Genomic DNA, 13,067 nt, shown 5'->3' on the forward strand with positions numbered 1-13,067 from the left:
CCATCTCTCCCAATCCTGTTATCTTTTCTTGTCTTAATTATTCTTTCCTTTCTTCGATCCCTCACTCATTTTCAGCCCCTTTTATTCTGTGTATTTTTACAAATCATTAGGAATCAAAGCCACATTATGTATGATTTATCCAGTGTCCCAGCGATTGACATACGTTAGCGTTTACATAATGACTTTTATAAGTAATCGCTGTAAATATTTACAAAGACGGTAGCTACTAGCTATGAAAACATAGCGACCAATAGAAAAGTCCAGTGATAACACACAGAACTGCCTTCAGCTATAATTTACTGATTTTGCTAGGATTTATTTTTAATCAAACCCATATTAAAGAAAGCTTATTAATATTATGAAATGAATAATCAGAACACGGCACAACAGGTGTCTGTGCACAGTTTTAGACTGACATGAAATCATACATACAATCAATCCCACAGCCACTATATTTATTTCATCAGTTATAAAAAGTTAGTCAAATTATATTTCTCAATATGGATCATGCAACGTTAAATAAATTTAGTGATTTATTATAATGCTTAAAACAGAGAACTATACGAATCACGTTAATATTAGGTGTGCGTTGTTTATATATATGACAATTTTCACTTGTGCATGAACTGGGTATTTAAACAGAGGTCTTTCCCATTTCTAGGATAAAATGTTTATTCACTTTTGATAACTGATGATATAAAAAGTCTCATGTTACTGGATTTTATGATATAAATGCATTTTCTGCAGCCTATGTTGCTTTTAAAGTGACCGTTTTAAAGCTTTGGTTCAACACTGTCAGTTTTACAAAATATCCTTCCAGCATAATCTCTGAAAAGACACATCATGTGTAGACACTGTCGCTTAGCTTTCACAGAAAAATCCATTTTAAACAATTAGCAGTGTAAATTCGGCCTTCAGACCAAATTTAGTCCTTCATGAAATATAAAGATCACCTTTTGGTGAGAAATTTCTCTCATAGTTGAGAATGGTCATGTGTTATGTCTAGTTGTGAGCCTTCCATTTGTATTTCTTGTACTTAGAAGCTGGCACTTGTCCATGGTCCATGTTTTTTTTTTTCTATAACTGAAAGATAACTATTTCTTCAATTCATTTCCTGGATAAAAACACCATCTCGCAATGCTTTAATAATACACCAAAGATGGCACACCTAATTATCTTCAACAAATCAAAAATAATTAGAAAAGCCTGAGATTTTTTCCTCCTAAAAGTGCTGCTGTATCTCAAGCAAGATTTATTACTAAATAATACTCTCCATGTGGAAATGTTTGGATATTTCAACCACAAGTAAACTATACTGTATATCAATTGTATCTAAGCTATTTATCCTAAAATACACGCATCATGTAAATTACCTACAAATGCTGTGTTTTAAGTGTCCCTAAGATGTCAACAAGACTGTCTGAGTGGGGCCCTTTATATGTAGCCTTCTATTGAACTGAATTAGGGAGTGATGATGAAAGAGTCTCTTTGGCATCGTATTTCACTAGAAGAGTCCGTCCTCAACTTGCCACTTCAGCTGTATAATAGTTACAGAGCTGTGATCTCTTCCTGGTCACTTGTGTCGGCCTTCAGTTTTGACAGAGCTGCGTGGATCCTGAACTGAGTGCGGGACTCCATCGAGTATTCTTTGTAGTTATTCCTGAGAAGGAAGGAAGGAAGTAGTTTACTTTTTAAAAAAACGTCTACAGCCCAGGCAAAGATATGTAAGCAGTACATCACTTAACGTTTTGCATTTAGATTTAACTCTAACGAATTAACACAGCAGTTTACAAAAGCCTCTACTCACTTGGCTTTCTGCAGGAGTTTGATGGCTTTCTCCCTCCGCCCTGTATCAGCATAGAGCAGGCCCAGCTCCAGCAGAGTGTTAGGAATCAGGTAGTGGTCATACTTCAGCTTCTTCTCACTGTACCCCATAATACATATATTATTAATCTCCCTTTCAACAAATCCCACATTCCAGAATACTTCAACAATTAAAGCTACATTGCTGTTACACTGGAATGCAACACATTTTTTTAATGACAACTGGAATGGACAAGGACTTGTGATGGGACAATTATCACTGGTTTGATGACATTATGTCCACATTATGTATTAAAGTGCAGCAACATGCTTAGGGTGATCACTCAATGGGTGGACAATGGGTTCGAATTCTCTCAGCTAAGAACAAGAAGCTGAGGCCCCAATGGACACAAGCTCAGTGAAACTGGAGAGAATAGAGTGATAATGTGATGATTAATTAATGGTATGATCTTTAATCTTGTCTGCCTGGCACCAGGATCCATGATGGTCAACATCAGTGACATTTTCCCCAGTCATTAACTGCAGGTCTGGACCTGTATGTACATGCTGTGGGATATACAGCTGCCACATCTCAGATAGGCTGACAGGATAATAAGTGTGTACAGGTGTACCACTGTTTCTAATATAGTGACAGTTGTACAACAGTAATCACATATACTGAGGGTCAAAGATTGTTGTGGCAAAACGTAATAGAACATCCCATTTCTATATCATCTCAAGATGTTATCTGAAGCACTTTAAAAATTCAGGGTAAGTTTGTTGAGTGGATATTTTCCACATCATGTGCGATCGCTGGTTATTGGCCATGTGTGTATGTGGGTGGAAAAGTGTGCTGTAGGTGGAAAGTAGCACTGGCCTGCTGTAAACTTTGTTAAAACTTTCTTCAGCAAGGTGCAGTTTGTTTTGGTTCTTCAGACACAGACCCTTCAGCAGAAAAATCAGGCAGCTATCATCTGCAGTGTACACATTCTCTTCAGGACACACAAACAAATCACACTTAACACATCTGCTCTACACTTTGTTGTTGTTTTCATACATAATGCCAGGATCTCCAAACAGTTTATGAGCTGATCTTTTTTTTCTGTTTTGTCACACTTATTAAAACATTTTCCTTTAAAATATTTTTTTCCCATCCATACTTTTTAAAGATCTATTCTTACCCATAACTACATATTGGTAATAAACAAGCTATATAAAGTGTAAACAAGCTATATATAATTCTTCCATAATAATATCAGCTTGAGTGAACCAAATGATCACATCGATTTCTGTTTATTTTATTGCATTGTCTTTGTTTGTATGGACTTTATATAGAACAAGTGATGCAAATGTGACAAGCTATTGTAAATGTGCTTTTCAAATCATTACTAAAACCTGGCAGTAAATCAAACACATTGTGAAGCATGCAGTGCAGTACCAGGGGAAGCCTGCAGGGTTTGCTCTGCCTCCAGTAGAGTTTCCAGAATGCCCGCTGTGAGCTCTGGCTGTTTGCTTATGATGGAGAAACCGTTCCACATGTACATCATCTCCTGGAACAGGCAGCTTAATCAGTCAACATATTTACACCCTTTAATTTGGAGGAATGTGTCACATATGCTAAATGTGGGTGAGTACGCAATTATCTTTAGCTGACAGAATTTTCCAGGAAGTGTGAATATTATGTGAAATTAATATGGTTCTAGTTATGAATACATGAAAAATGACACATGGATTGACACAGGATGCAGAGGTGCCTTACAAGCACAGGAACGGGTAGCGGTATGGGGGTGGTGGCTTTGTAGCGCCGGGCTTTGCGGATAGCAAACTTCTCCGTAGGAGGAGACTTCCCTGCTATCTTCTGTTTGAAGGCTGGCACCTGCCTGAGAGTGAGACCAAGTTAGAGAGAGAGAGAGAGAAAGTGAGAAAATGAAAAAAGCGAGAGAATGGAACCAACTAATTACAGAACGATGTTATAATGTATATAATAGCACTTCATAAACTTAATGGCTCTCATTTATCAATCTTTTAGTAAAGTTATGTGTTAATGTTTGCATAAGAAAACACATAACTGCTGATTTTTTTCATACACATAAATAATAAAGGCCAATTATTTAAAATACAGCATACATTCACGGCACAGTGAATTTGCATTACATGGCAGTATATGACAACCTGAAAAGGCTGAAATCAGGAGACGAATACAAGAAACATGAATTAGATGTGCATCACACAGGCAAACTGCTATATTTAATTGTGTTAAGTGACGGCGATTGTCTGCCATACTGTCTCCTGTTTGATAAATATTCCGATGTTAGACATGGAAGGCACAAACACCAGAATGCCTCTGTAACTCGTGTGTGTATACCTGAAGAGCTCAGTCTCGTTCTCCCCAAATGGACGAGCCTCTCCTTCTGGCAGCATACTGAGAGAAGCAGCCTTCATGTACACGTACATAGCCTGGGAGATAGGGATAGAGAGAGAGGGAAAGACTGTCAAAGTAATATCTCTGAAGATCTGTTGATTGGACTGGTGGACACTCATGGACATGTATCCCTTATATTACTTAATTCTGCTCTCCAATCAGAACATCTTGAGATATCAATTAATTCCTAGCATCTTAACTGCAACATTAGACAAAAGTGCTGGCTGACCTTGGACCAGCGACTTTCCTTGCTGAGTAGGTCAGCGTAGAAGTAGGCCATTTTCCAGTGCCTTTTGTAGGTGAAGCACCACATCAGTTCCCAGTAGCACATGTGGTGAAACTGCTTCCAGGCCTGCTGCGCTTTACATCCACTCTCAAACAGCAATATTGCCTTGATATGGACACAAAAATATGTTTTATAATAAAACTAATACAATTTGAAAAATTAGAAACCTTGCACTTGCCTTGACATTGAGTTGAGTATCTTCACATAGCATAGTAATTTTTTGCTTTGTTTGTACTGCTGAAAATTAGCTTGTCTTTCTGTCCTTGGATAGTGACTAATCGTATTTCAGATAGAGGATGTTAACACAGAGAGAAAGTACTGTACTATAGGGCTTATTTTATCCACTTAATATAAGTATAATATAAATGGACATAGATTTTTCCCGTATGCCAAACCACGGAAATGTACAATCTCTACAACACATTTCCTGACTCGTGGTTTTAATAACATCTTCCCTGCAACACTCGAGTCACTCACCTCATCAATGTTGCCTTTTATTTCCTCCACTCTGCCTGCAAAGAAAAGAAAAATTGCCCCCTGGAGAAGAGTGGCAGAAAGAAGATGATCACATGACTCACTCAAAATATTAAAAAACCCAGCTAGAAATTAGTGAAAGCAAAAGAGAGAGAGAGAAAGAGCGAGAGACCTACATTTGGATATCGTAGCCGAAATGGCTTCAGCAGTTTCTCAGCATCTGCTACTTCTCCCTCACCTGTCCCTGTGCAGAAAAAAACATGTACAACCATTGTTTGTCAGTCATCTCAGCTGATATATAAATTACCATTTTCAAATGAACCATTTCTCTGGTGAGCAAACATTTCTCCAATAGAACGCTTATCTACCTTTTTGTTAAATATTTCCACTCAGTGTCATGACTGTATGACATGTTTGCAGCTGCCATGTCTATACTGTATGCTGACTAAATAGAAACCCTCTCTAATGTGCACTGTTACTATACATCCCCAAGAAAACCATTTTTAAGACTCGCCTTATTTTGCGGTGCTTTACATTTTGACTAATGAACCACAACATTAAGGTGGGGGATATGACAAAAACATATCATATCATGATACTTGAAGGCATTTCTACCCTTTTGAAAAATGATATATACCATGATTTGATAGGTGGTGTTAATTAGCCTCAGCTGTGCTACTTTACCTCCAGTAACAGATAGCAATGTTTGATCGCAGATGTCGTTGTTCTCTTGTGACTCAAGAGAAAAGTACATTTTTACTTTTAGTCAAGTTAACACGATCCCTAACTCTAGAGTTTACACTTTTCTGCTTTAATATTGAATGAAGATTTTGATGCAAAATCTGGGTACTTTGGGTACATGTATAGCAAAGATACCTAAAATAAATGAGAGGAAGGTGTAGAAGCAGAGCAGCAGCAGGGCACACAGCAGAGAACGTAGGTTTTGGGAGGTGGCTCCTTCATAAAGCTGAGAAAGCCCATATTCCTACACACACACACACACACACACACACACACACACACACACACACACACACACACAATAAAATGCATGACAAGCACTGATTATTTTATATGTTCTGTGCCAGTAAAACTTTTGTGATTTTCTGTATCTCTTCAGCCCAAAGTCCTAAAGCCAGATAAAGAGATTCCAGCTATTCGTGTAAAATCTAAAATGTAGAGACAATGTAAAATTCTGAAATATTCAAACCAGACCATCTGCTCAACATCCATGTCTCAATCACAGAGGTCACTTTTTTGCTTCATTCTGATGTTTGATCATTAACAGAAGCTTTTGTATTGTATCCACTTGATTTTTGCACTGCGCTGCATTCAACATTGACTAAATAGATAACCAAGTGTACAGGTGTTCCCAATACATTGTTTACAGACCATTCATTCATTTGGAGAAACTGACACAAATAAATAAATTGAAATAAATATATTACCTTATCTCCAGAAAATCCAGCAAACTCCAAAACCTTGAGAATCCGTGCAGGAAACAAGGAAAGTGTCTGAAATGATGAGTGACAAACCACTGAAAAAATCAGTTTTATATAATTTACTCATTTAAGAAGAGACCCTTCATCTTACAGCCAAGTTCAGCAACATACCAAGTTAAACGCACCGATTCCAAACGCCACCCCTCCCTCCAGGTGCTTGTGATTTGGCCCTTTGAAGGAGGTATGTGACTCAATAAAGGAGTGGAGCGCCCTGTGGAATAACAGCACGATAATTTCCTCTGTCTTTACTATGAGATCAGTTTGCTTTGGGCTTGTCTGAATGGAAATTCATAGTAGGATACAGATATATTTAAACCTTAAACAGTTTTCCAGACATCAATGTGAGTAATGGCACTTAAATACATTGACAAACAAACACCCAAACTGCAATCAACCCTTCAGTACCTGTTATGCCTATTTTAATAAAATCCCATTCAGCAGAATAATGATTGGTAAAAAAAAATTTTCTGTCTTTATCATATAATTAATCCCACACTTGCATTCTTTCAAACCTTGCCATAACCAAAAAAACAACAACCACCCTATACTGCAAAAATGACTACGACTAAGTCATTATTTTTTCAATTAAAGCTATTTGTAAATTGAGCTCCTGCACTGTCAGACACAGACCTACAGACTTTATGGTTTACTGATGTCTTCAGTCACTAAATGTGTAAATGTGGAAGTGCAGTATTCATCTGATGGTGCACAATTACTTTTTACTTTATTGCCCAATGATAGAACAACATATCTTCAGATAATCTCTCGTCCGTGTTCTAAATAATCTGTCTAATAAAAACTGTCACATAGAGCTCACGTTGGCCGATGTAGATAGTGCACCAGGAAGTGGGATTTGGAAGCACACACTACAGTTATGGCAGTGAGTTGCATCATAAACTGTGTAGCACATTAATTTTAAACATACCGTCTGTACCAAACGAAAACCTTTGTTTTTACAAGTGAATGGGCAGTGTGATTTCTGCTTGATAAAACCAGTAGCTAATAGCAAAAGATTTGTAATCTGCTCATCCCAGGTGCCCAGGCTACTAACTTAAATTTTTAGTCAATGTGCTGAAATGAAATTCAGTGTGCCAAAATTGACTGCAAATGTGGATGGAAGATGTTCTGCAGATGTGGATGGCAGAGAAGGATTATTCCATTAATGATAAAAGCATGAAGTCAAAAGCATAGAAAGCATACTTACTTGTATATGAGGTAGCTATTGCGTACTTTGATTCCTCCTTTAATGAAACTCACCATGTTCTCATCCTGCCAGCAAAGGAAATTTAGAGGGGGAAAATGATTAGACCTGACAATGTGGCATGTGCAGCATCATCAGGTCATCATGTAAAGCAATAATTAGTAGAAATCCTATAAGATTTACTACAAGGTAGGTGTGTGGGTTAATGGGCCATATATGAAGAAAACCCCAAATCTAAGAGCAGATTGTTGATGGTGTACTTTTTCTGAATTACAATTAGGAGTGAGATGAGAGTAGGTATAGTTTTCAGTAGAAAACTGTGTGTGTGTTTGTGTGTTATGTGGCAGGAAGTTGCTGCCTGATATCTCTCTACCAACCTGTAAAAATGTGAGAGCGGCTCTTTGTAGCAAGCATTCAGTAACAGGCCTCAGCATGGAGCTCCTCTATAACCACATGAACAATAAAAAATGACACTGTCTACAAGCATTGTAGGAAGCAGTAAAAAAAAGTCTTGGAAAAGCATTTTCCTTGCAATGGAAAAGTTATGCGGGATTTTTTTTTGTACATATGAAGTATGCTGTATCTAAGGTGCAACTACTGTATACAGGGTATTATAGACCTTTTCCAACACCTCATATTACTTACCTTCAGAGAGCTCGTCACTTGCTGCTCTTCCTGCCAGACTACCAGACCTCTTACGAAACCTTTAGCGAGAACAAACACAGACGTTCTCACTGATCATTATCTCTAGCTATAATGTGAATATGATAGCATAAAACCATGCGGGTTTTTAATTTCATTAAGGACCAGTGGCCACTTTTCCACATAATTACACCCCGATTTAAGGAACAAAACAAACACTGATCCTGGTTCATCCTCACTCTTTTTCAGAGGCTTTGAAATCGCTTTACTCTACAATAAATACAATAAAGTAGATCAGACATATACAGTATAATTTTCTCCTGAAGCAGCATCTGTTGGAAGAACACAGACCCTATTATAACCAAGAGCTTCTACATGACCTCATGGCAACAATCATTATAGCAGGCAGGGAATTACCAGATATGATCAGCTGTTAACCATCTGAAGCTTTTGAGATAGTGGTGTTCTTTATCCCCATGTAAAACACAGGCAAATCACTACTTCTACCCAGTACCAGTTCTGTTTCAGCTCATGATTGTACCTGTTTTCTGAAAGGTCAGGACAGGCTAACACGAGTTTAACAGCACACTATATTAAAGGAAATAAAGAATGTTTATATATATATATATATAAGAATGTGTGTATGTATGTACTGTATGTATGTATGCGTGTATATACCTCTGGCAAACATCTTGGGCACTTTTCATTGTATTTCCTGCGTTGACAATGTCATCATGTTGGAAGGTCATCATAGCCTGCATCTCTAACACGGTGGCGTAGATCAGAGCATGATACATACTCTCTTTACACCTGCAACAGCCCAAACATCCACATCCAGCTTAAACCAACCTGCTTGAGGTCATTTAAAAAAAAAAATAGCTTAGAAACATATGTATTTGAGCTTTCATTTACAAGAACAGATTTTTGGAGGGTCAAAAGTTGTCTTTTAACTTGAATCAAACTCACAGTGCAACCCTTCCCAAGCTTCTTACGATTCTTTGCTGGAATGTTTGGTCATTCATTCTAATTAAACTGTTGTTTCAGAAGATTACATGCCTCCTTGCTAGCACACCCTTTTTTTTATTTCAGACCACAAATTCTTTTATGGAATTCAGGTCCAGGGATTTGTGATGGTCACTGTATTACTTTCACTTTACACAAACTATGGAGGTATACTTAAGATCATTGGTCTGCTGGAAGACCAAGTTATGGTATTGTGTTTTACAAACGCTACTTTCATCCTGAAGTCCACAATTTCCCACTACCCTAAGGCCCACAAGCTCTGACCAACCCAAGGTCCACAAGATCCCACCACTACGAAGTCCACAAGCTCCGACCATCCCAAAAATCCTACAAGCTCCCAACAACTTGAGGTTCACAACCTCCCACCATTCCACGGGCCACCAGCACCCAGCATCCTGATGCCCATAAGATTCCATAATCCCCAGGCCTATAACTTCCCTTCACTCTGAGGAGAAGCGTAGAAAGAAAAAAGCTTGTAACCTGCAATGGTGGTTTAAGCTTCTCATAACCTTTGTTTAGCTGAAAATATACCAAGGCCTTTAGACTCACGGTCATAATCCTGCCTGGTCCTAATACACATAATCTCTTTCTGGTCTCTACAAGGACCTGGTTATTTTGACTAACATAAACACTGTATCTTTCCAGGCATCTGTCCACAATATACAGATTAGTGTGGAACAGTAAAACAGTCCCAGGCTTTAGTTTTAGCACACATTGCATTAAAATAAGAAAAATTATTAAATGCACAGATATTTTTTGTCGAACTTTCCTTTTAATCATCTCAAGGTATTATGGAATCAGTCTCTCTTTTCTCATTCACTTTAAACACAGCCATGCGCCTGTAGTGAAACCCGCTCACAGATTGTGCAATTATTATTCATTAATTTGAATTATAACCATACTGTAGTAAACTGCTTATATAATAATGTAATCAGAAAGCAAGTATATTACAGAACATACATCAAGCTATTTAATATGACTTTTATATTTAGAAATGCTTTCTACTTCAGTAGAGAGAATTGTCTTTCAGTGACTAGACATTGATTTGGTTTTATTACAAGCACACATTGGTTTTTTTTTTGTAGTTAACTGTATTACTCATTTGAGGACTCTGTGGTCCATATCATTTGGCAGCATAGTTTGACTCCACTATCAAAATGGCAGCCACCAGTCGCTCACATCGAGTACATTTAAAACACTCATTTAAAGGGAAAAACTGGCCTAAAACTCTGCAATCTCAAGTTATATCTGAATCAGAATTCATTCGAGAGAAGCAAGTAGTTACTGTTGAAAACACTTTTCCCTGCACAATTCAGTGACTCATAATGGAGAGAAACATACAAAATAACGTTTAGTGGAATTGAAGCATTATTTCCTGATCAATGTAGGTTCTATTTAATGCAGGACTGTGTGTCTTTGGGTGTGAACCTGGGTAAACACCTCACATCCTGGTCAAGGGAGTTGGCATTACGCACATAATCAAACAGACAGTGAAACGTTTCAGCAAAACGCTACGACATGGCTAATCTTAATCCCTGTCAAAACCATTTTAGGCATTTAAAAGATTAGACACAACTTTGATACCACTGAAGTATCCATACCATTCCTGCTAACCCCCTATTTTAACACTTTTGTCCATACTTTAAAAGCTCTCTATAACCCCCTCTTATTAATGACATGATCACAACAGATTCATGTATCAAGCTCAACTGGACTATCATGCTTTTACTAGGGTTTAGTACAAGTAAGAATAACACAGCTATACAAAAGGGGTAAAGGCAAAACTACTTGCTCTCACCGTGGCTTCAGTTTGTCCAGACTCTCGCTGAAGTGGTTATTGAGGAACAGATCTAAGGCCTCCATACACTCATCAAGACATGCCTTTAGGGACGTTTCTGTGGAGCTGAGACAAGATATACACACAGAAACAGTACTAAATAATCAAAGAATTATTAGCCACCTGATGAAAACAGAGCATAAGAAGATGATAAAAAATTAATAAGCAATGTCTTCCGCTTTTGAAACATGCCCTTTATTAATTATAAATCATGCCTTATGTCACAGTATATCTAAGGCTATAAAAAGCCCCCAGTGTAATAAAAGAACATCAAATGACGGTGATTAGTGTAAGAGGTTTAATAAAACATAATATTTGTAGAAAAGAAAGTGAGGATCCAGTGGGATTGTACTTGGTATTAAGCCTGTACCATCGTATAGAATGCAGACAAACAGATAAACACATGTTTAAAAGGTACACTTGCTCTTAGAGGAAATCTGTGTAGGTTTAGAAGTGAAATTGCAACAGACATTTACTTGGACATCCTGAGAATTTTGTCACCTGTAAAGGTTTGTGACACCATGCAAAACACATACACACAATCTCTCACTCTCTCGTCTCATGTTGACAATATAATATAATATAATATAAATAATATAATAGGCAATTCATGTGGCAGCAGCACCATAATATAAAAATGCTACTTCAGATCTCATGTGACTTTTGCACAAAAGTGTCCACAGTTTACACAGAAGTTTACAAAAATCCAAAAAGATCCAACGGGAAGCAGTTCTGTGAATAGAAACACCTTTATGACAAGTAAGGTCAGAGGAGAATAGCCAGGCTTGTTCGAGGTCAGGAGAAGGTTATGGTAACTCATGGAAACTCAAATTTACAATTATGGTAAACAGAAATGCATCTTAAATGAGGTGGATGGCAATTGTGACAGTTAAAGAATGAAAAAGGTCAGGTAATGTTTTCCCCTATCATCAACCGACCAGTTATAAGATACTCAAATCTGCCCAGCACAACGGCACCAACAACCATGGCAAGTCACCAAGATCACATTTTCCCCACCGTTTAACTGAAGCCCTGTAGTTGCATGAATTTATACATTGTGCTGGGGCTACATAAGTGACTGAGTGGAAAATACATGAATATGCAGGTGTACAGATGTTCCAAATAAGTTCATATAGGTATTTAAGGTAGTAATAATAATAATAATAATAATAATAATAATAATAATAATAATAATAGCTATACACTGGCAAAAAAAAACTGTACGCTGGATAGAAAATCTCTCACTCTCTCTCTCACTCATAACACACTCACACACTCACACACTCACTCACTCACACACACACACACACACACACACACACACACACAGCAATTACACAATGAGGAAGGAAGACTCGGGGGAGGGAGGGGTGTGAAAACTGACCCCAAGAAGGAAAGAAAATTCTGAACAAACTGCAAAAGTCACCACAAACCATGTGAATCAGCAAAACAACCCTGAGATCTTTACAGTCGCTGTTAAGACCCTGAGCTGCTACTCTATCACTGTTGCGCGTCACATCACTTTTTTTTTTGTTGTTTTTTTTTTACTGTAGAAAGCATTAAAGCCATTAATTTAATATAACTGTCACCCCACTGAAAGAAAAGTGTTAATTAAGAAAGCCATACTGATCTATTAGCGCCTGAGCGGCTAAAGCAAGAGCAGCTGTTGCTACTTACTTTGTGCTAACAGGTGCATCTTTCCCGTTGGACATGATTTCAATTCCGAGTCTCCTCTGAGTCCTGGGTAACAGAAACACCTGTCAGTAAGTGCTCCGGGCTCGGCTCGCTTCCAAACAGCCAGTGACTTCGGAGAACAGAGCCGAGAATTTGTGCAGAGAAGCAGTTAGTCGCATTGACTTGAGGAATCCTGAGGACTT

The 13,067-nt window shown here is 37.9% G+C and overlaps 1 protein-coding gene across 1 annotated transcript; it reads right to left on the bottom strand.

Annotated features, from left to right (window-relative positions):
- Nucleotides 1–292: 292 nt before the first annotated feature.
- zgc:158403 (tetratricopeptide repeat protein 39A) lies at nt 293–13,006 on the bottom strand. The gene is given in 19 exon segments (XM_027141601.2): nt 293–1,660; nt 1,808–1,924; nt 2,681–2,795; nt 3,242–3,353; nt 3,563–3,683; nt 4,169–4,260; nt 4,455–4,616; nt 4,989–5,048; nt 5,162–5,229; nt 5,862–5,970; nt 6,434–6,499; nt 6,599–6,698; nt 7,692–7,756; nt 8,066–8,105; nt 8,107–8,131; nt 8,334–8,392; nt 9,009–9,140; nt 11,152–11,256; nt 12,868–13,006. Coding segments are annotated over 19 exon segments (1,695 nt in total). The 5' UTR covers nt 12,903–13,006; the 3' UTR covers nt 293–1,548.
- Nucleotides 13,007–13,067: the final 61 nt, after the last annotated feature.

The sequence above is a fragment of the Tachysurus fulvidraco genome, chromosome 15 (assembly GCF_022655615.1).
Source record: "Tachysurus fulvidraco isolate hzauxx_2018 chromosome 15, HZAU_PFXX_2.0, whole genome shotgun sequence".
Taxonomy (NCBI): Eukaryota; Metazoa; Chordata; class Actinopteri; order Siluriformes; family Bagridae; genus Tachysurus; species Tachysurus fulvidraco.